Below are 26,231 nucleotides of genomic sequence, written 5' to 3'. Positions count from 1 at the left end.
TTAAGTTTTACCTACTTAAATTGTAAACAATGCAACTTGTAAAGTCTTCACAAATTTCTGCTTCAAGCAGCTTTAGTAAAATTAAATCACCATCTTAGCACTTAGTTTCTTCAAATTACAAAACAAAGAAAATTTAATCAGAATAAGCCTCTTCTATGAATATATAGTGTATTTTTTTCTAAAGCACTGAAATGCTCATCCCTTTCTGAGCTGTGACAGATATGACATACTTCGATCATGATGGGGTGCCAGCAGCGGTTAAGGACGTGGATTCTGGAGCCAGAATGCAAGGATGTGCAATCCAGCTGTGCCCAATTTTCAACTGTACTGCCTTGGAAAAGCTATTTGACTTCTGTGGACCTCTGTTAGATAAGGTAGCATTTAGAACTGTGTCTGGTGTCCACCCAGTAAGTCTTAGCTGCCATGAACCTCCAGGGGGTGATGGCTACAAGAAATCCCTTCAGTTTAATTGGAATATCTTGCAGAGTGAGAATACCCAATCTACAAATTGCCTTCAAATGTAATGAATTCTTAATGCTAAACTTAACATTTAATGAAGATAATATAATAATATTTTATAGACTTTTAATTAAACTTTTATTGTTTCAGTCTTTTAGTATTATGAGCCAATTTTCTTTTTTCTATCAAGTCTCAGATATTTTTATTGGCCCTTGAAAATTTGCATTACTTAAGAGTTCGGCTGCTAACCATAAAGGTCGGCAGTTTGAATCCCCCAGCCACTCCCTGGAAACCCTATGGGGCAGCTCTACTCTGTCCTCCAGGGTCGGTATGAGTCAGAATTGACTCGATGGCAATGGATTTGGTTTTGGTTTTGGGGGGGCACTGTGTAGTGCTGGTGGGTAAAATAGCCCTGGCCAAGGTACTAGATGTTTTGGAAATGTTATTAAACAGCAATTCAAAGAAAAATAAGGCAAAATCCCAGATGAGCCAAAGTTCTTAAATTAATGCTATCTTAATTCCAAAATGTTTAGTCTTACTAGCTATGGGTTGTATTTCCAAAGAATAAAATTAAGTTTTTAACTTAACATATAAAATTGACAGAATATTATTTAATATTTCAGAAGATTTGGATTTTAAATACTGTTGTTTATAAACACCTATAAGAAGAAACATCAGGCACGTACAGGTTGTTTTTAAACTCTAAGGCAGTGGTTCTCCAAGTGTGGCAGACAGTGGACCATAAGGCAGAAATATGTTCAGACACAAAACAAAACAAGGACATTATTTGCCTTTTTCACTGTGTTGATGTTTTCGCTGATGATGCAAAAGCGATGAAGGGTTAAACTCCTGGCACCTGAGGACAAATCAAGGCAGTGGCATCAAACTGTACCAAAATGACCATGTCCTTCACCACCACTCAATCGTAAGAAAAAAGGAAAGAAAAAGCCAGGTTTACTTTAAAATCTCCTTGACGAAGCAGTAAAAATCTTTAATTTTATTAAACTCAACCCTTCAGTACATCTTATTAATATTATATATGATGTAATGGAAAGAATGCTGATGATAATTCAGAAACAGCTGCAGCTGTTTTTGACAGGGGTCTTCCAGAAGTCAGATACAGAAAAGAACATGGAATGAAGGATGTCATCGCTGATGTCAGGTGGGTCGTGGCCAAAAGCAGAGGCTACCAGAATGATATTTACCTGTGTTTTATTGATTATGCAAAGGCATCCAGCTGTATGGTTCATAACAAGTTACATGCAACGTTACAAAGAATGGGAATTCCAGAACACTTAATTGTGTCCATGCAGAACCTGTACATGGATCAAGAGGTAGTTGTTCGAACAGAGCAAGAGGATACTACATGGTTTAAAACCAGAAAAGGCATGCAGTAGGGTCATATCCTTTCATCTTACTTATTTGACCTGTATGCTGAAAAAATAACTCAAGAAACTAGACTATATGAAGAAGAATGCAGCATTAGGATTGGAGGAAGACTTATTAGCTACCTGTGATATGCAGATGACACAACGTTGCTTGCCAGTTGTGAAGATGACTTGAAGCACTTGCTGATGAAGGTCAAAGACTACAACCTTTAATATGAATTACACTGAACATAAAGAAAATGAAGATCCTCACGGCTGGGCCAGTAAGCAACATCCCAATAAATGTGAGGGAATTGAAGGTGTCAAGGGTTTCCATCTACTTGCATCAGCAACCAAAGCCTTTGCAAGCAGCAGTCAGAAAAGAAAACCACGCATTGCATAGGGAAAATCTGCAAAAGACCTCTTTAAAGTGTAAAAAGCAAAGATTCACCTTGGTGACTAAGATGCACCATCTGATCCAAGCCATGCTTTTTTCAGTCGCCTCATATGCACGTGAAAGCTGGACAATGAAAGAGGAACATCAAAGGAGAATTGAGCATTTGAATTGTGGTGCTGGTGAAGAATGCTGAATTAACCATGGACTGCCAGAAGAATGAACAAATCAGTCTTGAAGGAAGTACAGCCAGAATGCTTCTTAGAAGCAAAGATGGAGTGACTTTGGCTCACTTACTTTGAGCACACCATCAGGAAAGACCAATTAATGGGAAAGGACATCATGTTTGGTAAAACGGAGGGCCAAGAAAAATGAGGGTAAACCTTCCATGGGATGGATGACATGGAGGCTTCCACAAAGAGCTCAAACATACTGATGATTATGAGGATGGCTTAGGACAGGGAAATGCATCGTTCTGTTATACATAAGGTCACCATGAGTCACAGCTGACTCGAAGATAACTAAGAACATTGGGAAGTATGCATAAAGCACTTCTGCTGCTTACCAAAATATAATGATTGCCTTGAGGAAAAGTACTTATATGTGTTACAAGCTAAACTAGCTGTTATTCTTTTTCATCATTTTTACTTGGAAGAATAATTGGCAGTAAACTCTGGTATTTATATTTGGGCATCTGGCAAATATTTTGGCAAAAATGGATGTAGGGAGCCTGTCACTTCAAGGAAAACAACCAACAAGCTTGATAAACATCAAGCTTTCCAAGCTAAAATCAGAATTTTGGAAAATTTCTGTTTGCCTCCAAGAGCTTGACAGCTTCTCAATATCCAAAGACTATTCTAATGAGATTAGTGGTAATATTAATGGATATTATATTTTGATATTATATAATAAAATGAGTCAACGTTTAGAAGATCTGCATGGTTCAGTGAACCAATAGTTGACAAAGAATCAATGTATGGTAGTACACAACAATGCTTACGTAAGAGATCCATTCAAAATGGAAGACAGACCAATGGATTTTAATGTAACAGAGTATGAAAGTTCACAGATATGGATATGGTCTAAGGTTACACATTGCAACTAACATTTTAAAAAGTATCATTTTTCAAATTTCCATGGAGTATCAAAGAAGGAAATTCTTGATTATCTGAAAATGCTATTAAAATACTCCTCCGGTTTTTTTTTTTCATAGATCTTTATGAGGCCTGATTTTCTTTATATACTTCAACCAAAAAATCGCATGAAATATAATGTAGTAGATATAAGAACCCAGATGTCTTCTATTAGCCCAGATAGTTAAAAGATTTGTAAATGTGTAAAACAATGCCACTCTCCTATTTTTTTAAAAAATGTAGTTCTTTTCATAAAATGTGTCATTAATGTTAATATGTAATGGGCTTATTATTTTTCCATTTAAATAAATTAATAAATATTTTAAAACTTCTTTAGTTTTAATTTCTAATAAGGAATATTGATGGATATAAATCACATAAGTAAAAGATATTTGTGGTCCTAAGTATTTTTTATGAGTGTATAGGTGTCCTAAGACCAAAAAGTTTGACAACTGCTGTCCTAAGATTAAATGTAGTCTAAGCCAGCAACCATTGTGACATCAGCTCCAGGTCAATGATCACATACGAAGGATTCCATGCAGTTGACCACAGAACTCTCTAGTTGGGCTTTCCTGTAAGAAAATAACCACCAAAGACTGCCTACTGTTGCCTTCAATGGTCTCCATATTGAAATCTACCAGTTGGCATTCTAGTTACCAGCAAGGACAACCAGCAAATTGTAAGGAAAAGGCTATTTCATTCTGACATTGCTTCTTTCTGTGATCCTGATCAGGTTTTCTGACACCTTGCTTCTTGTTTCATTATGAAAGATGTACAAACTTCAACCCAAGAGAATAAAATCGGCTGCTGGCCAGATGTGGACTTCAAATGTCTCTAAAATCAGAAAAACTCTTAAAAATGTTTACCATAAATGCAAGATCCAGCACCCATATTCAACTAGATATCCAAGTATGGCTTCCTACGATTGTGCTCAAGATGACATTAGCATTGATGAAGAAATGAATGTTAGAGCAATGCTCCAAGATATTAAAACTTCCCAAATTGAACTCCTCAGCCAAATGACTGACACTGTCACTTCAGTAACAAAAATCCAGAAAAAGAATGACCTTTATCAGAAGCAAATGGAGGCACTGGAAACCAGAGTGAATGTTAACAAAGACAAACAATGCACAATAATTAACAATATCTTCTCTATGAAAGAAGACATGGATGACTTAAAGAAGAAGATGATGACACTGGGAAACCACAGTTCTTGCTCCAGCATACATCGTTTAGAGGTCCTAGGGGGAGAAAAGGATGAAGAAATCATAGAATTGCTTCAGAAACTCATACAATCAGAAACTCTGAAGAAAACCTCAGTCTCTTCAGAATCTAGAATCTCTTCAACAACACCAGAGGAAGTCCCCAATTACCCAGGCCCCACTAGTCATCTTAAAGGAAAAGCAATTTCTCCCCAAAATAAAACTCTGAAGAAAAGTAACCATCCAAACACATCAAGAAGCTGTCAAAAAGCAAAGTCAAATATTTATATTTACCCAGACTTCAGTACATGGATCAAGCTAACTTTTGTCCATGGAGGAAAGTGGAGATTTTTCCTTAGTGCCACCAAACTGGAGGAGTTCATCCAGTGGCTTCTTTCTAGGCCAACTGTCCTTCCTGAGGAACCACAGCTCATTACCCAGAAATACTGCCCGTTTACTGGGCCTATTGCAAGCTTGACCACAGTCTGTCTCTCTGTTTTCAACTATGTTTACTGCCTCTTTGGTTCCTCAAAAGAGGAAGTAACTCGACTGTAGAGTTTCATGGCTGTGCTTGACACAAAATAAAAACAACCTGGTCGCTGCAAGTAGTCATTCATCTTTGTGGTGGCTGTGAACTCCTTGGTGGATCGCTTATCGTAGGCTCACTTTCAGTAAGTTTCTATAAACGTACTGTAAGTTAAGGCCTATCATTCCATTGGACTATCATGACCCACTTCCTGTCAATGTTTCTGTTTTCTCATGGGCAATTCATGAGGACTTACCCAATGCATGTTTTCATAATTAGAAGCAGGAAATGAATGGGACAAAGAGAAACGTTTTCTATATATTCCTGTCCTAGTGGCCTTGGCAGATAAAATTTGTGCTATCAGAGACAAAATTTTGATGCTAAGAAAATTTTAAATGTTATAGAGTGAAAAGGGAACCTTGGTGGTGCAGTGGTTAAGTGCTACGGCTGCTAACCAAAGGGTCCGCAGTTTGAATCCACCAGGCGCTCCTTGGAAACTCTATGGGGCAGTTCTACTCTGCTCTATAGGGTCGCTATGAGTCGGAATAGACTTGATGGCACTGGGTTTGGTTTTTTGGTTTTAGAGTGAAAAAGATAACCATTGTCAAGGCTGCTAAAGTTGTTGTTGCTGTTAGGTGCCCCCAAGTCAGTTAGCGCTATAAAAATGAAGGTCATTAAAAAGACAAGTTATGGTAAAGAATATACTAATTCTCAAAATGAAATTGTTCTTTCAACTTCAGCTTCAGGTCTATAAAACAACTAGATAACAGGCGAAAGGTCAGATGTACTACTGGATAATTTTTACCTTTTCGTGAAATGAGACAAATACTATGTCCTGTAAGTCTGATTCAGAGAAAATGGAAATTCAAAGAAGGGGTTTCTGAACGGAATTAAATCTCAACACTCTAATACCACAGACTCTTATACAAGCTATTTTTTGTATAAGCCATATGCTTCATATCCAGGGTAGGCTTCTTACTAGGGAGCTGCCATCTTAATATAATTATTTCTAAATGTTGTACATGATAACTACTGTTTCCTTCACCACTTAATAAAATCCTCCAGAAATCTTTTGGGACCATAATATCCTGTTAAAATACAAATATTACTGATAAATATACTGCTTTTAATGATTCTAAGTTAATAACTTGAAAGGGGGCTTTGGCAGTTAGCTAAGAACAACTCAGTTTCGATGAGGAAAAAGGAGCTAAGATGGAAAAAGGAAACTAAAGAAAAGAAGAAGGATGGCAGTAGTAAAGACAATTTTGTCTGCTGTGCATCTGGAAGTAATCATACAGCAAATTTTTTTTCACTTACAAATACATTTTATCTTTTTTTATAAATTTATGGGCGTCCTTAGGTGGCATAAATGGTTAACATGCTTGGCTGCTAACCAAGATATGGGAGGTTTGAGTCTACCCAGAGGCACCTAAGAAGAAAGGCTTGGTGACCAACTTTCCCAAAAGTCGGCCATTTAAAGCCCTAGGGAGCACATTCCCACTCTGGCACACACGGGGGCATCGCGGGTCGGAATCAGCTGGGTGGCAGCCGGTTTATAAATTTTCAGATAAGATGTGTGCCCAAGAAACCTTTAAATATAGCAACATGAAATAGGTGCAGTGGGATGGCACTATCTATATACCTGCTTAAGAACAAGGTTATATATCAAATAAGCTTGCTTAAAATGAGATGACTGCGCTTACAAAGGAAGCTTCTGGTGAAGTCTGGTGAGGTCTTTAGTGCTGTCCGTCCGTCCGCCGTCGGAGGCGTCCCTAAAGAGCAGCCGGAGTTCCAGGCGGAGCAGCCCTCACCTCAGGTGAGTATCCTACAGGGTTGGCCATGCCGTAGGCAAATGACCTCACAGGTGGCTTCAGGGGAGAAAGAGGTGACCCAGCTGGTGTGCTCCTGGCTGATCCGAACCTCTGTAAATCAGCACACACTTTCACTAAGGCGGAAGGGATGAGGATCCCCCCACTCACGTACCCCTTTGTTGTTGTTGTTAGCTGCGCTCAAGCCGGCCCCCAACTCATAGCGAAGCCACGAACAACGGAACCACTGTCTGTGCCGTCCCTACTGCTGGTTGCAGATGGGACCGTGGGGACCCAAAGGGTTTCCATCGGCTGGTTTTCAGAAGAGGATCACCAGGCCTTTCTTCCTAGTCCGTTTTAGTGTGGACTGTCTGTTGAAACCACTGACAGATGCACGTGTCCCTGAGACAGCACTTAATGTTTCTAGAGAAACACAAAGTTTAGGAAAAAGCCATGGGACTAGAATCAGAAGACCTAATTTCTTAAGCATCCTAAATCCTACTCTTACCAACTCTATTATTTAATCTTGATGAGGCTTGTTTTGCCACCTGTAAAAAGGGAATCATTACACTTAGTAAACGTTTTTTTCCATGTTCACTAAGTGCAAGGAATTGTGGAGGATAAAAGGAAAAACAAAATACAACCCCTGTGCTACAGACACTTTGGGTGGGAAAGAGCAACATCAACAGAGCTCCAGGTATGGGAGAAGGAGGAGAGCCAATGAGCCCTGCAGTAGGGGTTAGAAAGAGTGTCAGGGCTGTGTACCAGGCACGGGTTTGGGAGAGTGTCAGGGCTGTGTACCAGGCAGGGGTTAGGGAGAGTGTCAGGGCTGTGTACCAGGCAGGGGTTAGGGAGAGTGTCAGGGCTGTGTACCAGGCAGGGGTTAGGGAGAGTGTCAGGGCTGTGTACCAGGCAGAAGGAAAAGCATAACCAAGATCACAAAAGTGGGGCTGGTAGGGAATGTGGGACATAAAAGCCACCAAGCATTACATACACATAAAGTACTGACAGGCTATTACTTCAACCCTTTTATGGATCTCATTTTTCTCTTCAGGGATTCCCACAATGTTCATTTTAACAGGCTTTTACCTACAGGAGAATGTTAGAGGGGGACTCCACATTACTCAGGTCTCAAACTACCCCTCCAGACGACTGTTTGTCTTGTTAGTTCACCTACAGTTTCTGTGAGAAAAGGGAGGGCTTTTCTTTTCAGTCAATTATTTATGATTGTCACCTGGACAAGGTCTCATGTACTTGATAAAATTGTAACTCAGCTTGTTAACTACATATGAGCCAACAAACTTTCCCCATCTGTGCTTACAAAGTTACCTGCCTGTCTTAGGCTGGGTTCTCTAGAAAAGCAAAACCAGTAATGCGTATAAATATATAGAGAGAAATTTATATTAAGGAAACAGCTCACGTGATTGTAGCCATTGGAACCTCCCAAGTCCTTGGATCGAGATAGCGTCCTTTCCCAGTTCACTGAGCCTGGCAGAAGCTGGTGAAGCCAACATGAGCAAGCTGAGGAGCACGGATTCCACTCACAGGTTGTGACGGTCGAGGGATCCCCAAGGTCTGCAGGCAAGGCCACAAGGCTTCTTCTGAGTCACTTAGCTACAGGGACTGGCAACCCAAGATATGCAGGTCGGGGAGCAGGACTCCTGCTCGCAGGCCGTGAAGATCCGCAAGTCCCAAGACGGACAGGTAAGCTGCTAGCTCAAGTCCCAAGAACCAGAGGTTGAACAAGAGACAGCTGCTGGATCCAGGACAGGCCAGCAACCTTTGCAAGGTGACCAGGAAGGAAGCAGGCGGGGGAAGGTGGAGAGATGAAGGCTGGGGGGGCGGTGAGCCGCCACAGGCCCCACCCCCACAGGTACCATTCAGCAGATTGTATCATGGGGGTGATCGCGTATCAAATTTCAGCAGGAAAGTGATCACAACGTTATACAACTGCCAAAACACTGAGAATCATGGCCCAGCCAAGCTGACACACAATCTTAACCATCACACCGCCTCTCCACACAGCTCACCTCCTTCCCGCCTGACTCAGAAGAACTGGTGTTTCTCTAGTCGATCTTTTCTTCCTCGCATTGCTTGCAGGGCCTTCATCGGTTATTTCCTTTCTTTCCTCTGTTGTTAATTCCTCTGTAGTTTGATTCCGGGCCAATGCATCTCAAGTGCAGTCACCATTCATTAGTCAGTGGAGGTTTGCATGTTGCTATGATGCTAAACAGGTTTCAATGAAGCTTCCAGACTAAGATAGACTAGGAAGAAAGGCCTAGCAATCTCTTTAAAAATTAGCCAATGAAAACCTGAGGATCATTTAACAATCTGATCTTCAACTGGTCGTGGGGATGGTGCAGGACTAGGCAGTGTTTTGTTCCATTTTGCCTGGGATCTCTGGGAGCTGGGGCTGACTCGAAGGCTTTGGTGTCAGACTGACCTGACTGAAGAACTGGCTCTGTCACTTGCTAGCTGTGTGACCCTGGATTTATGCCAAAGCTTACATTCCAAAAGTCTTAGTTTCCTTCGTCCTAAAATAATAACAATCACATGTTGCTGTCAGGAATAATGAAGATTGTTATGTGAGCCCTCAGCAATCTTCCTGTGTGTAGACTAAATGCTATTTCTCATTCTTACATTTTCATTCCCATCTTCCCATTGTAACTTTACACGCAAACCGCCACTCAGACACACGAAATGTCTGGCAGATCGTTTTTTCAAACCTTGTATCTTTTTTCTTGCAGTTCCTACTGCTTGGATAAAAATACCGTTCTTTTATCTGGATAGTAGAAAATAACTTGTCATTTGAGTTTCAACCAAAATATTTTTCTCAGAAACGCCTTTCCCTGGTCCTTACCCTCTACCCCGATCTCTGAGGAAGAACTGGGCACTCCCTTAACCCTTCCAGGGCCACACTGTAATCTTGTGTTCTCACGTCTGTCTCCTCTACAAAACCATGAGCTCTTAATGACAGAGATGGACTCCCACCTGTTTATCTTGAGAAGCAAAGCCAGTTTTACTGGTAGGTCCTCAGGAAATGCTTTTTTACCAAAAAACAAAACAAAAAAGACAAGAAAGCATCATTATGCTCTATGAAAAAAATATCAGATGACTACCTATAATGTGCATAAGTTAAACCTGAAAATCCGTTTACAAGCACGGTAATATGCATTTTCCAAAATGTCTCAAACCACTGTCATTGCCGTTAAATTAAACACATTTATTGGGGAGATAACACTCGTGTAGTGAAAAGAGCAAGGACTGTCCAGGCAGAACAGACCTTAGACTATTTACTGAACAGCTCTGTGTCTGAGGCACTGCATAGGGTTTGAGTGTCCAATGACGAATTGGACTCATAACTATGTAATTTTAGCAACTACCTCAATCCTTGTATTCTTCAGTTTTCACAACTCTAAATTGAGAACAATTTATGTCATAAGGCTCTTATTCTGATTAAATAAGATCGTGTGTGTAATCTTTCCAGAAGAGTGTCTGACCTAGTAGACTCTTAAATAGTGGCTGTTTCCCTCCCTCTCTAGACTAGATGCTAATGGGGGGGATGAAGATGAGCAGGAAATGAGTCCTGCCTCAAGGAGCACATGTTCAGAAAGCTGTCTCCTTTTGTTAGCCATAAAGGGTCCTAGACAAATCATGGACAAAGCGACAGGCTAAATACAAAAGCTCCAAATCAAGTCTTGACTTCTTCATCCAAGGGTAGTGAGATAAGAATAAGACAGGGTGTGAAGCTCTCCTCCTGGTCTGGGCATTCAACCAATATTCCATCATCTGCAGCAGCCATTCGCCAACCTTTAATTGCATGCAATATAAATAAGCAACAAAGAGGGGGAAGGGAGGAAGCTGAGTTTAAGAAAAATAATTTAGTTCCGGTTTGGAATACTTGCTTGTATAGACACGGATTCTGTTCATTCAAAAACAACAGTCACCAAACATTTCTTGAAATCTGATTCTCTGCCAGGAACTAGCTGAGCTAGGCGTGAAGAAACAAAGATGAAAAGGCATCGGTCCTGTCCTGAAGAAACATACTTTCCAGTGGTGTTCTTTCCAGTTGCCAGTTATTTGGGCCTGTTGCTTAGATTTGGATTGGAAAACCAAGCACTTTTTTACAATTTAATTTGGTTTGTTTGTTTTTGTGGGATACAACTTAAGTTCCATTTAGAAAAAGACATTCCTAAAAATGATGTTGTAAAGTTAATTCTTCAAGTCACAACTACTTTTATATTGTTTTACACTCTTCCAAAATGTAGGCAGTCCTCAACATAGCGACAGGTTATGTCCTAAAACTTCACTTATAAATTCATTTTTTTACAACTCAGAACACACATTATAAAGAGACAGCATTAAAGCTGGATTTTTTTTTTTTTTTTGCCAACTTGGAAAAACTGATTGTGTACCTGAAATATTGGTATTAATTAATGCCAATATAGAGCCAAACATTTGTATACTCCTATGCCCAAGTGTAGTTAGGAAAATAACCACAAAAGAGTCGCCTTGGGAGATGGATCAGGGCTCCCACTCTTCTTGCTCTCTCTTTGTGAAAATTTCATAGATCAAAGGCACTAATAAAGGGCACTTTGGGGAACAGGGGAACAAGGATAGACCCTAAGTAGGGATCTAAGGCTGAAACTCTGGGGATCAGAAGTTGGGGTGGGGAGTTTTTGAGTGAAAAAAGAAACAAGACTTCCATGTGGCTGGTAAAAATCGAGACCAGGGAATAAGGGCTGAAGCAGGGCCATGGTCATCTTTTACAGCCATGAATAATTAAAACCTAGGAGAGGATTTATGCCCATAAAGCACTTAGAATACTCGGTACATAGCTATCGTTGTCGTGTGCTGTTGAGAAGACCCTAGATGACAGAGTAGAATTGCCCTGTAGTGTTTCCTAGGCTGTAATCTTTATAGAGCAGATCTCCAGGTCTTTTCTCCTGTGGAACCACTGATGGGTTCGAGCCACTGACCTTTCAGTTAGCAGCCAAGCACTTAACCACTGTGCCACCAGGGCTACTTAAAACCCATTGCCTCGAGTCAATTCCAACTCACAGTGACCCTACTAGACAGAGTAGAACTGCCGCATAGGGTTTCCAAGGCTGTAATCTTTATGGAAGCAGAATGGTGATAGAGATATTTGGTGTGGTGGAGTAGAGGAAAAAATTGTAGGCTTTGCTTCCCTCATTTGCCTTTTGGAATACATACCTGTGCTTTGGAAAAACATGGAACTCCAAGCCTTTGATGAAATGTTAGTGGCAGATGAATTTGGGAGCAGGGAAAAGGCTGGACCAACGGAACAAATGGAAGAGTGTTCTTCTATTCAGGCTTTTGTAACAAAGATAGGACAGGACTGATTATCCCCTCATGCTTCTCTTTCCCCACCCTATTCTTTTCACCTAAGGCCTGACGTGCAAGGGTGTAGAGTGTTGCATCCCATCTGGAGGCAGAGTGGGGGCAGGTAGGAAAAGTAGAAGAAAGAAAGCCAATAGGAGTGAGAAGCATCTGAGCTTCCGGTGCAGTTCTTCATACAATAAGGACATTCCTACCAGGTTGAGGCAAGGTACCACACCAAGTGCTCTGAAAATATTTGAAAAGGTTACCTCCTCAGGCAATTTAATCAGATGTGATGGTTACCCTTTCTCTACCCTGAGTTAAATTTTAGCTCTAAGGAATCTGCCCAAACTTCCAAGAATAGCTCTCAATGGGACTCTTCTAATCTTTTCATTTTGTCATGGATTCCACCTATTTTTAGGTACTTCCTCTCACCCCCAATCACATTTAGGATAGGGAAAGAAAATGCATGAAAATGTGCCCAGGTAATGGTCTGATTCTTTCCACCAGTCCTTTCAGAAAGGGCGTTCTCTCAGCCAACATCCTGATGGAAGGTATGACACATCTTCCAGATATCAGAAAATCAAACCTGGGTGCTGCACTCATTTATAGCGACCCTCTGTCAACTTATATTTGCCAAATATAAAGATAATAATTGCTTGACGCACAGGCTATAATTGGATCACAGCCACCAGTGACACGGTTATTTGTTGTTATAGCAATATTAACAAAATTACGCCGACAGCAGCCTAATTAGAGAAGCGCCATAGGTGACCCGGCTGGCATTTTCAATATGTTATCTCAGAGGTATGATCAGAAGACAAATTACTGCTGACTTAATGAAGTTTCTGATCAGAAGACAATGAGTTATTGAAGGATACAGGGAGGAACTGATCCTGGGGGTGAAATTTACTGATGGATTTTGAAGACTATTAGAGGACAACAGAAAGCGATAGAATTTACTAGATTCAACCTTGTTGTGAGTAGTAATAATAGAAGTTTCTTTTCTTCATTAAAATCCCTATGGAACATAGTTCTACTCTGACACACATGGGGTTTTGGTTCCTTCTCAGCAGTAGGATCCCAGAGTCGTAAAAAGTTAGCTATGAAAGGAAGCCTAAAGATTACTTAGTTCAGCGATATTTGAGAATTTTCAAGTAGGTGTACCTACAAGAGTCTTTTTCAAATTTCCTGGTAGACTTTTTCAAATTAATCTCTTCCCAATATTATATCTCTGCAGCAGAGCCTGTTAAATGTTTCCACCACTGGGGACTCCAGACAGTCACTACTTCCTCCATTTTCGGTCAGTTTCCCTATGCCACTCTCCTCACATACCTGCCTTTTCCACTCCAGCCCTCATTTTATGCCACTGAACTGATTATAATATAGATTACAGTTTTATTGTAGAATGTATTTTGTGTAATAAAGACAACTGAATCTTCCTTAGTCTCAACTTCAAAACCAGATGAGTGGAGCAAGTTGTAATTTAGCTAGGGAAATAATTTTAGTTGTACTTGTTTTCCTTGCTTATTATTTTTCCTAGTCTCTCAGTTGAGAAAAGAGCTCTCCACTCTGAGAAAATAAACGAAAAAGCGTCTTAATTTAATTTTCTTTCTTTTTATTTGCTCTAATATTTTGGTTGCTTTGTGGTTTCAAACAAATTAATTTCTTTTTCTTAATGTCTAAGGTAGGAGGTATTTTGGTAGTTTTTCCAGTTCACTGAAAATGGCTTTTAGAATAAGCATGTTTTGTGTAAACACTGATCATAACTCTGTCAACAGCAACAATGAAAAGAAAGCCATGAATAACATGGACAAAATAATTATACTAAAATTTCAGATTTTTGGAAATTACTGAATCTGAGACAAGACAGCTGTAATATCTCCCCCTTTACATTCTGCTTTAAAAAATTAGGTTTGAACTTCCACAATTGCAAATTCAATTTCAATATATTTATAACTTTGGGAATACTACATGACTAAGCAGATTGAAAAAACTAGAAAGATTCAATTTAGTATGACATCTAAATGGGCCAAAGAACTAGGCAACCTCAGATTCATTTCTCTTTCACTTCATTAAAATAAGTTCAGTCCACGGACAAATGGAATTTTTAATCAATTATGGTATTTTTTCTCACCCAAGTCTTCTGGCTTCCCATTAACAGAACATGCAGAATAAACTTTCTTGTCCTTAAGTACAAGAAAGACATGCATGGGTGTCATGGGGCTGGGCTACCCTGGACCCCTCTTCCCAGTGCCTTCTTTTCTAGTCTCTACAGTGAGCAAGGATCTCAGCTCAGCAAAGCCCTGAAACCTAACTCCGTTCCAAAGTCCTCAATTCTGTGTGCTTGTTTTTAAACAGACCCCTTTCCAGAATACACACTGGAGAGGAAAATGAAGAGGATAGTCCTTCTCCCAGTCTGTGAAAATTCACCTTTTAACCTGCCAAATTAGCCCCAGCTGCAATACAATAAATCCTAAATTGTATGAGGTAGCACCAGGTTCCTACTACTATTATTTTGCATTTATCTCACTATGGTCTTAGATGGTTCACTTATTCAGTAATTAATTTGACAACTAATTATTTAGAACCTACCATATTCCAGGCACTGTGCAAAGTGCACAGTAATATGCTGATGACAGAACAGATCTGATACTATCCTGAGGCTTCTAGGGGATGGCTTAGAAGCCCATGAAGCTTTTGTCCCCTTGCTGATTACTCTTCTCACTTTTGCAGGTTCTACTCTAGTGTTTGCAATCTCTTCAGTCATTGCTCTGTGGCCACTCTTGCTCCTCTGGCAGATCCTGGCCATGGCTTGCCACCGCTGTTATCGCATGGTTCAGTGACTTCACTCTCTTTGTGAACTACCGTATCTCTCTGGGGTGCCCCCTTGGCTGCCTATTGGTGTGTGACAGATACTATTGATTGGGTCACCCCAAATGCCATTCCCTACCCTCTTTTACCATGATGTCTCCAAATATTCAGAATACAATCAGTATATATTCAAATGTATACTTTCTCAGCCACCTTTCAGCCCTTAGACCTAGATGTAAATGGAGACCTGTTGGAGACAATTTGGGGAAAGCCTGCTTCCTTAATAAAAGAGAGATACATGCATCTAACTGGGGGAAAAAAAAAAAATTTTTTTTTTTTAAGCCTTCTTAAATTTCTCCTTCCTGCCTTGAAGGCAGAAGTGATAGCTGGAACTTCAGCGCTCATATTAGGAACATGAGGGAGATCCTGGCCCTGACACTGTCGAGCCACTGAACCAACACCAGCAATGTCTACCTCAGGTTTTATTGTTGTATGAAAAATAAACCCCCATTGTTTAAACCAATGTAGTTGGATTTTTTGTTACTTGCAGTCAGTTCTTACCGACATATTGCCATTGCGACTATCACAGCTGAAAAACCACCTCTGCATCTTAGGGGATTTGATAGTTAAGGATGTGTGTCAGCCTGATTGGGCCATGATTCTCAGTGGTTTGGCAGTTATGATGTAGTCTGGTAGCTGTGTAATGATGTAATCACCTCCATAATGAGATCTGATATAATGTAATCACTTCCATGATGTGATCTGCTATGAGCAGCCAATCAGTTGAAAGGGGTTTCCTTGGGGGTGTGACCTGCATCCAATATAGGTGAACTTTCTAGCAAAGCTCTTTGGCTGTTGCTCGCTCTGGATCCTGCAGCTGGCTCCTGTTCATCTGACTTCCAGTTCTTGGGACTTGAGCTAGCAGCTTACATGCCAATCATGGGATTTGCCAGCCTCCACAGATTCTGAGCAAGAGGCCTGCTGTCCAACTTGCCGATCTTGGGTTCACCAGTACCTGAAGCTCCATGAGTCAGGAGAAGCCTCCAGCCTGACCCACAGACTTGGGACTTTCCAGACTCTACAACCCACTCCAATCTGGCTTTTGTTCCTACTACCTAAATTCTAGAATTTAGTCACTAATGATCTGCATGTTGCCAAGTCAATGAACATGTTCATATCTACTTTATCTGACCTTTCATCTTCCTTTGTACACTTGTTTCTATTTTTCGTTTCTAATAAGATTTTTTCCTTGTCTTCTATCCTTCCATGTTTCCATGTTTTCTCCTGACTTTTTATCAAGTCCCTTTGCTGAGTTGTCCTCCTCACCCAATGTTTTCATATTGATCCTTCTTGATGTAAACCTCTCTCTCTCTCTCTCTCTATATATATATATTTCACCAGAGAACCCAGCTTCTCTAGAGAACCCAGCCTAAAACAGGGGATTAGTAAATCTTTCCGTTCCTGTGTTGCTGAGAACAGGGGTGAAAAACTAACCCAAAGTGTTATTCAACTCTGGTGAGGTCTACCAACACATCAGGATTTTCATGGTCGTGTGTGCCCTTTTGCTTTTATTTTCTGTTCACCTAGGAATACTTATCCAACTCACCTTGTGGGACTGCGTGGAAGAAGTGATACCAGCAGTGTGTGTATACATGGACACTCTTGTCTCCCAGTCTCCATGCTGATGAAGTGACAGATATGCCAACCCATTTAAAAAACAATTATGATACCTTACCTCTTAACCACTCCTTTAGTAGGAAGGTGTCCACAAATGCCCTACTACATCTTAATCTGCCAGTAATACAGATACTAGCTTCAAACACTGGAGGTAAATGTGCAGATGACCTCAAAGCACTAAGTTTTTCCAGAGGTGAGTCATATTTAAATAAACATTTAAACTTACATTCATCATCTCCTTTTCTTCTCCTATTACTAAATAGGAAGTATGTTCTACCATTTGAAAATCTCTTCACATGTGCTGTCAATTCCATTATCTCTGGCTTTCTCAGGAATCTCTACCTCTGGGTTACACACATTGTCTTCCACATAGATTCAATCTTTCCTTTTTACTGGAATGTTTTATCATTTATACATACTACCGTTTCTTGGATCTCCAGCTGCAATCTTATCTATTCTTCCAGTCACAAAATATATAGCAATAAATGCAAGTTCTACTTGTTCCTACTACTGACTTCTCAACCCACTCCAATCTGGCTTTTGTTCCTACTACCTAAATTCTAGAATTTAGTCACTAATGATCTGCATGTTGCCAAGTCAATGAACATGTTCATATCTACTTTATCTGACCTTTCATCTTCCTTTGTACACAGGTTTCTACTCTTCGTTTCTAATAAGATTTTTTCCTTGTCTTCTATCCTTCCATGTTTCTATGTTTCCCTTGTTTCCTCCTGACTTTTTATCAAGTCCCTTTGCTGAGTTGTCCTCCTCACCCAATGTTTTCATATTGATCCTTCTCAGGGCTCAGTCTTGGGTCCTCTTTTATTCTCCATATTCTCTCCCAAAGCAGTCTCATCTACTCCCATATCTTTAAACGCCATCTGTAGGCCATGGTTTTCAAAATCGTATCTCTAGCCCAGATCTCTCTTCTGAGCTCTAGGATCATAGGTCTAAATAGTTACAATATCTCCATTTGGGACCCTTAAATGTCTTTTAAGTATCTAAAACACCACATACCCAAAAATAAGCTTATTTTGTATAAGTACTTTTCAAAAAAACTACTTTTCCTCCAGCATTCCATATCACAGAAAATGGCACCAACATCCTCCTAGCCTGAGACATCCTTAACAACTCCCTCACCTTCAATGCCTACCCCCCCAAAAGCAATACCAAATCCAGTTGACCCTGTCTTCTAAGTCCATCTGCTTCTTCCAGATATAAGTCAGTCACCATGATCTCTGACGTGGACTACTCAAATTACTTTCTAACTAGTTTTCTCAACCCACTTTTCCATGTCCCAACCCCATTTTTTACATAGCCGTGACAGTAATCATTTGTTATTTCTCTACTAAAACCATTCCACCACTTCCCACTGCTAAGAACAAAATCCAGCATCTTTCCTTGATTTCCTGAACAAACCAAGTTCTTTCTTGCCCCTGGACATTATCTATGCCTCTGCCAGGAATGCTGTTTGCTCCACACTTTTGCAACTAACTCTTACTCATCTTTCAGGTATGCGCTTAATTACTACTTTCTTAGGGAAATTCCTCCTGATTTGTTTAGATATAGGGTTAAATTAACTATTTACTTTCATACCACTCTGTGATTTTCAATTACAGGACTTGTCACTGTAGTAATCAAATCCCACTTGAGTCATTATCTAGCAGGGGGACCCTCAATAGATACTGTAAGCTTCATGAGGGTAAAGGTGGGTATAATTTGCTCACTAATGAATTCTCAGTGTGTAGCAGAGGGGAATAATAGGTGCTCAATAAGATTGGATGGATGCAAACTGGGTTCAATATAGTTCTGGCACTAAGGCCAAAACTGAATTTCTGTTCCATTCACAGATGTTTAACTTCAATTATGACTAAATATATTTTTAATTATAAGTATTTAATTATGGTAATTACTTCATTATGACATATTTATACTTCTAAAGGTATTTAATTATGAATAAGGATAAATTTCTACAAAGTAAAAGAAGTTCTGCATTTTCCTAAGAAGTTCAGTTTGGGGACAGGATTTCATTGTTTTTGAAGACTGCTGGCTAGCCAGTTGTCATATATTTAAAAAAGAAGGAAAGGAAAAAATAAAAGTCAAAAACAACTAATTCACTAAAATTGGTATATTGCCCATCAAAGCTTAAAATATATTAGAATAATATCTCCCACTTTTTTGAGGCATTTTCTAAATTGAATGCAATTTTAATTCCAAACCTAGAGTTGTGAGGATAAGCAATGAAAAGTTGAAGGGTGACACTCCAAAAAACGTCCTCTAGTAGTGTCTTGAGGTCCATTATTAATACACATGGAAATAGGACAGTGAGCATGTAATAAGACACTACAGGGAGGAAAAACCACCCAAACAGGAAAAAGACCGATGAGTATCTGAATTCTGTTCAAGCATTCTTTCAACCCTACTGAATAAGAATATTGGGGCAGACAGAAGTGAAAGGAAGAAGCAATTAGAGCAGCGTTTCTCAACAGCAGCACTATTGACAGTTTGGCTAGATAATTTTTCATTATAGAGGTTGTCTTGCTATTGTAGGATGTTTGGCAGCACCCCTGGCCTCTACCCAACAGATGCCAGCAGTAACCTCTTCCTGCAAAGTGACACTCGAAGATGCCTCTGTTGCGGTAGTTAGGTGCTGTTGAGTTGGCTCCGACTCACAGCAACCCTATGTACAAGAGAAGGAAACACTGCCCTATTCTGTGCCATCCCGAACAATAGTTGTTATTCTTGAGCCCATCTTCGCAGTCACTGCGTCAATCCATCTCATTGAGGGTCTTCCTCTCTTGCGATGACCCTCTACTTTACCAAGCATGATGTTCTCATCCAGGGAATGGTCCCTCCTGATAATATGTCCAAAGTACTTGAGAAAAAGTTTCACCATCCTTACTTTAAGAAGCCATTCTGGCTGTACTTCTAAGTCAGGTTTGTTCTTTCTTGTATATTCAGTATTCTACACCAACACCATAATTCGCAGGCATTGATTCTTTTTCAGTCTTCCTTATTTATTGTCCAGCTTTCCCATGTATATAAGGCAATTGAAAATACCATGGCTTGGGTCAGGCACATCTTAGCTCTCAAAGAGACAGCTTGGCTTTTAAACACTTGAAAAAGGTCTTTCGCAACAGAGTTGCCCAATGCAATAAATCATTTGATTGCTTGACTGCTGCTTCTGTGGGCATTGGTTTTGAACCCTGGTAAAACAAAATCCTTGGCAACTGCAATATTTTCTCTGTTTATCATAATGTTGCTTATTGGTCCAGTTGTGAGGATTTTTATTTTCTTCTTGTTGGGGTGTAATCCATACTGAAGGCTGTAGTCTTTGATCTTCATCAGTAGGTGTTTCAAGTCCTCTTTGCTTCAGTAAGCAATGTTGCATCATCTGCATATTGCAGGTTGTTAATAAGGCTTCCTCCAAACTCGATGCCCCGTTCTTCTTCATATAGTCTAGCTTCTTGGATTATTTGCTCAGTTTACGGATTTAATAAGTATGGTGAAAAGATACAACCCTGATACACATCTTTCCTGATTTTAAATCATGCAGTATCCCCTTGTTCTGTTCCAACAACTGTCTCTTGGACTATGCACAGGTTCCATGAGAGCACAATTTAATTGTTCTAGAATTCCCATTCTTCAAAGTGTTATCCATAATTTGTTATGACCCACACAGTCAAATGCCTTTGCATAGTCAATAAAACACAGGTAAACAACTTTCTGGTATTCTCTGCTTCCAGCCAAGATCCATCTGATATCACGGATATCGGATTGGATACCAGATTGTTTCATGTCCTCTTCTAATCTGGTTTGAATTTCTGATGGTTCCCTGTTGATATACTGCTGCAACTGCTTTGAAATGATCTTCAGTAAAATTTTACTTGCATGTAATATTAATTATATTGTTTGATAATATCCACATTCTGTTGGATCACCTTTCTTTGGAATGAGCACAAATATAGGTCTCTTCCAGGCAGTTGTCCAGGTAGCTGTCTCCCAAGTTTCCTGACATAGACACGTAAGCGCTTCCTGAACTGCATCCGTTTGTTGAAACATCTGAATTTGTGTTTCATTCCATTTCTAGAGCCTTGTTGTTCCCCAGTGCCTTCAGTGCAGCTTGGACTTGTTCCCTCAGCACCATCGGTTCTTGATCATATGCTACCTCCTGAAATGGTTGAACAGTGACCGAATCTGTTTGGTATAGTGACTCTGTGTATTCTTTCCATCTTCTTTTGATGTTTCCTGTGTCATTCAATATTTTGCTCTTAGCATCCTTCAATATTCCTACTCGAGGCTTCAATTTTTTCTTCAGTTCTTTCAGCTTAAGAAATATTGAATGCGTTCTTCCCCTTTGCTTTTCTAAGTCTAGGTCTTTGCCCATTTCATTATAATATTTTACTTTGTCTTCTCAAGCCACTCTTTGAAACCTTCTGTTCAGCTCTTTTACTTCATCATTTCTCCCATTTTCTTTAGCTACTTAACGTTCAATAGCAAGTTTCAGAGATTCTCCTGACGCCCATTTTGGTCTTTTCTTTCTTTTTTGCCTTTTTAATGACCTTTTGCTTTTTTTATGTATGATGTCCTTGATGTCATCCCATAATTCGTCTGTTCTTTGGTCATTGTTTCTAATCTATTCTTGAGATGGTCTCCAAAATCAGGTAAGATATACTCAAGGTCATAGTTTGGCCTTTGTGGACTTGTTTTAATTATCTTCAGCTTCGACTTGAACTTACACATAAGCAATTGATGGTCTGCTCCTCAGCTGGCCTCTGGCCTTGTTCTGACAGATGACATTGAGCTTCTCCATCATCTCTTTCCACAGATATAGTTGATTTGATTCCTGTGTTTTCCATCTGGTGTGGTCCACTTGGATAGTGTCTCTTTACGTTGTTGAAAAAAAGGTATTTGCAATGAAGAAGTCATTGGTCTTGCAAACTTCTATCATGCAATCTCTGGCATCATTCGTATCACCAAGGCCATATTTTTCAACTATAGATCCTTCTTTTTTGTTTCCAACTTTCACATTTCCATCACTAGTAATTATCAATGCATCTTGATTGCATGTTTGATCAGTTTCAAGCTGCAGAAATTGGTAAAAAATCTTTAATTTCTTCATCTTTGACATTAGTGGTTGGTGTGTAAATTTGAATAAGAGTCATATTTACTGGCCTGCCTTTACTGGTGTGTGGATATTATCCTGTTACTGACAGAGTTATACTTCAGGATTCAAAAACCAAACCAAACCAACTGCTGTCAGTCAATTCCAACTCATAGCTACCCCATCGGGTTTCCAAGGCTATAAATCTCTACGGAAGCAGACTGCCACATCTTTCTCCCTCAGAGCCACTGGTGGTTTTGAACCACAGTCAATCTCTTTAACCACTGCACTACCTGAGTTCTTATTCTTCAGGATAAATTTTGATACGTTCTTTTTGATAATGAATGCCACACCATTCCTCTTCATTTTGTCATTCCCTGCTTAGTAGACCATACGATTGTCCAATTCAAAATGGCTAATACCAGTCCATTTCATCTCACTAAGGCCTAGGATATCATCTATCTTCAAGTGTTCTATTTCATTTTTGATAACTTACGGTTTTCCTGGATTCATACTTTATATATTCCACATTCCAATTATTAGTGGATGTTTGCAGCTGTTTCTTCTCATTTTAAGTAGTGCCACTTTAGCAAATGAAGGTCTTGAAAGCTTGACTATATCCACTTCATTACAGTTGACTCTACTTTGAGGAGGCAGCTCTTCCTCAGTCGTATTTGAATGCCTTCCAACCTGAAAGGCTCATCTTCCAGCACTATATCAGACAGTGTTCCACTGTTATTCATAAGGTTTTCACTGGCCAGTTTTTTTTAGAAGTAGATTACCAGGTCCTTCTTCCTAGTCAGTCTTAGTCTGGAAGCTCTGCTGAAACCTGTCCACCATGGGTGACCGTGCTGGTATTTGAAATACTGGTGGCATAGCTTCCAGCATCACAGCAACATGCAAGCCACCACAGTATGACAAACTGACTGATGAGCATTGGAAAAATGCCTATAGACATTGTGAAATGTCACCTGGGGGTACAAAAATTGCCTCTGGTTGAGAACCACTAAATTAGAGGGAGTCAAAGGGTTTTGTCAGTTCAAACAAATGCAGGACATAGGTTTTCTATCATTCATGAACTTATTGATTCATGCATTTATTCATTCATTTGTTCAGACACACTCTAGGTACCATGTTTCAATGATTGGTAGAAGACAGTTTGGTTAGAAAGTAAGTCCAGTAAGAGACAAGAGGCCACTGTCTTAGTGTATATCATGGATTATAGCTTACGTGGGGTATAGGTTTTAAACATAATCAAAATTACCCAACAAAGGCCCAACTTTGCTTAAATGGACAGTACACTTGGTTATGGTAGATGGAGTGAATTGGCATACAGCATCCAATTCTGCTTCCTAGAGTAAATTTTTCAACTGCACCAGTTGAAGAGCTAGCCCTACTTTTCCCAGAATCCCTTGCTGCCAGATTTCTGGGTACAGATTGACTTAGTCATTCAGTTCCATTTGTACAAGATTGAGTCTGCAAGTGAGAACAAGGCTATCTTCCTGTTGCTTGTACAGTCTTAGAGACTTTGGGTTTTTCCCAGCAGTGTTCTAGTCTCAAGCTCTGTGGGGGTCCAAAGGTAGGTGTAGTGGGCATAGTGGTGGCTTCCTGATGGCTAAATGGCAGCTACACTGTGTTCTCGAACTCAGCAATTCAGTAGAACTCTTAATTCCACTATCCTGCTCATAGGAAAGGCAGCAATGCCCCTGGAAGACCAGGTCAGCAACATATTCTGGAACTCATTCTGAAAGATTCAGCCTTTAAAGCCTTTCTCTAGTATTCTGATAATTGAGTATGGATTTGATTCTTTGAACTACAGTTTGTCTTGATTAAAATAGCTAGGATGATTTCATTTTTCTACAAGTTAATGCCATACAACACACTGTAATGTCTCAGAAAATCAATCTATCACACTCAGTATGATCAAACCGCCAGCATAGAAACAGATGATGGTTTCTTCAGTTAAGCACCAGATGAAGAACTTGGCTTCCATTTAGGGGCAGTGCTGTATGAAAAATATGTTTGTTTTTGTGTGTTGTTGAATTGATGCAAGTAAAAATATAAGTTTGTACTGCAAGTGCAGTGCCAAGATAAGCATGGGGTGCAATGTACAGCCGGTACCCAGGGAAGACTTTGTAGAGGAGTGATATCTGAGCTGAGTCTTGAAGTAGGAATAGCCAGGAAATTTACTGTGCATGTCCAAAACCAAAAACCGAACCCGTCGCGGTCCAGGCAGCTCCAGCTCACGGTGGCCCCACATGTCACTAAGTAGAACTGATTCATGGAGTTTTCTTGGCTTTAATTTTTACAGAAGCAGATTGACAGCACTTTCTTCTGTGGCACCACTGGTAGGTTCAAACCACAAACGCTTAGGTTAATAACCAAAAAAAAAAGCCCATGGCCATCGAGCTGATTCCGACTTATAGTGACCCTGTAGGACAGAGTAGAACTGCCCCATAGAGTTTCCAAGGAGCGCCTGGGGGATTCAAACTGCTGACCTTTTGGTTAGCAGCCATAGCACTTAACAACTATGCCACCAGGGTTTCCATCCAGTGCAAATTGTTTGCACCACCCAGGAACCTGACATTACAGGTAGAGAAAAGGAAAAAGCAGGCCAAGTGGAAGATGGGCGATAGGTACAAAAAGCAGAAAAAGCATGGTATAGTCAAAAAGGCAGAAACTGTCCAGTGAGGGTGGCTTGTACAACAAGAAGGGAGTGTTGAGAGATCAATTGGAAAACAGAGAGATCATAAAACAGGGAGAGCAATGTAGCTTCCATATTTTCTTGAGTCTAAAAGTCCACAGATTATAAGACACACCATTAATTCTATTAGAGCTTTTGAGGGGAAAATAAACACCACACCACACAAGTATACCAAATTTCTCTAAACTAACTAAAAATAACATTCATTTATCCATCCAAACATTTCTTTTCCAATTTCTAAATCTAAATTTGCACGTAAGTCTTTATGACAAATATAGAGTCTAAAGAGTCTTCTGAATCACTTTTGGTCCTTTTGTGGTTATATTTAACTTTTTCGACGGCAACGGGTGGCCTTGTTTCTTATTTTTATTTTTTTGATCGACAGCTCATTTCAAGCCATATCAAATTATATTAGGATTTCCTTCTCTGCATTTCCTATTTGGTTAAACTCAAGAATTTTGTTTTTTTATCCCATTGTTGAGTAGTGTCTTCATTATACAGTGCCGGTATAACAGAAATACCACAAGTGGATGGATTTAACACAGAGAAATTTATTTTCTCATGGTTTAGGAGGCTAGAAGTCTGAACTCAGAGCTCTGGCTCTAGGGGGAGTCTTTCTCTCTCTGTCGGGTCTGGAGAAATGTCCCTGTCTCATCAGCTTCTACATCCTGGTTCCTATAGATGACCATATATCTTTTCATCTATCTTACCCTATCTCTCCTATGCTTGCTTGTTTAATCTCTCAAAAGAGATTTACACAAGATACACTATACACAAATCACCCTTCATTAACGTAACAGAGATAACCCATTTCCAAATGTGATTATAATGACAAGCATAAAGGTTAGTTACAAGACATATTTTTGGGAGACATAATTCAAGCCTTAACATTTTACCACTTGCCCCCCCAAAATTCATGTCCTTGCAACATGCAAAACACATTTACCCCAACACATCATCCCAAAAATCTTAAATCAACTCCAAGCCCAATATCTCATCTTCTGAATCATCTAAATCAAATATGGGTGAGACTTTAGGTACAGTCCATCCTGGGGCAAAAATCCTCTTCATCTGTGAACCTGTGAAAACTACATGACAAGTTATGTGTTTCCAGACGGTAATGGTGGAACAGGCATAACGTAGTCATTTCCATTACAAATGGAAGAAATTGGAGGGAAAGAAGGGATAATAGGCACCCAGCAAGTCCAAAACTCAGAAAAAAAAATTATGTTAGCTCTCAAGGCTTGAAAATTACCCTCTATTCTCTGTGAGCATCTGGACAATTGCTGCACCCTCTGGATTCTGGGTGGAAACCCCTCTGCCCTGGGCTTCCCCTCTGCCTTCCAGGCCCTCTTGGATGGCAACAAATGTAGGTCCTTTGGCCTGTTTCCCGTCTGTAGAATTCCAAGAGGCAGACAACATTCTTGCCTTTCATTCTTTGTCCCTTTCATTCTAAGCTGATGGGTTTTCTGTTATGATACTTGGTTAGATCCATCAGTCACAGGCTTAATTTCTTTAACAAAAGATTGTGTAGCTACATCCTTGGTGAACATTCTAGAACATGTGTCCTTAGTTTGTACGACAGAATTTTCCAAAGCTTTAAGTTCTATTTTCATTTCGCACAGTTCATTTTTAAGTCCAACTCTTTCCTCTTGCATTTTACCAAAAGCTGCATGGAGAAACTGCACGGCCCATTCAAGATC

The 26,231-nt window shown here is 39.9% G+C and overlaps 1 protein-coding gene across 1 annotated transcript; it reads left to right on the top strand.

Moving 5' to 3' along the window:
- The first annotated feature begins 3,537 nt into the window (after positions 1-3,537).
- CCDC54 (coiled-coil domain containing 54) lies at positions 3,538-5,278 on the top strand. The gene has a single exon (XM_003418929.3). It carries the CDS (start codon positions 4,124-4,126, stop codon positions 5,108-5,110), a length of 987 nt encoding a protein of 328 aa, XP_003418977.1. The 5' UTR covers positions 3,538-4,123; the 3' UTR covers positions 5,111-5,278.
- Positions 5,279-26,231: the final 20,953 nt, after the last annotated feature.

The sequence above is a fragment of the Loxodonta africana genome, chromosome 20 (assembly GCF_030014295.1).
Source record: "Loxodonta africana isolate mLoxAfr1 chromosome 20, mLoxAfr1.hap2, whole genome shotgun sequence".
Classification (NCBI taxonomy): Eukaryota; Metazoa; Chordata; class Mammalia; order Proboscidea; family Elephantidae; genus Loxodonta; species Loxodonta africana.
This window is presented reverse-complemented; position numbering and strand designations above follow the sequence as displayed.

Excerpts from the sequence above, each read along its gene's own strand:
- CCDC54 (XM_003418929.3), top strand. The coding sequence starts at position 4,124 with ATGTACAAACTTCAACCCAAGAGAATAAAATCGGCTGCTGGCCAGATG.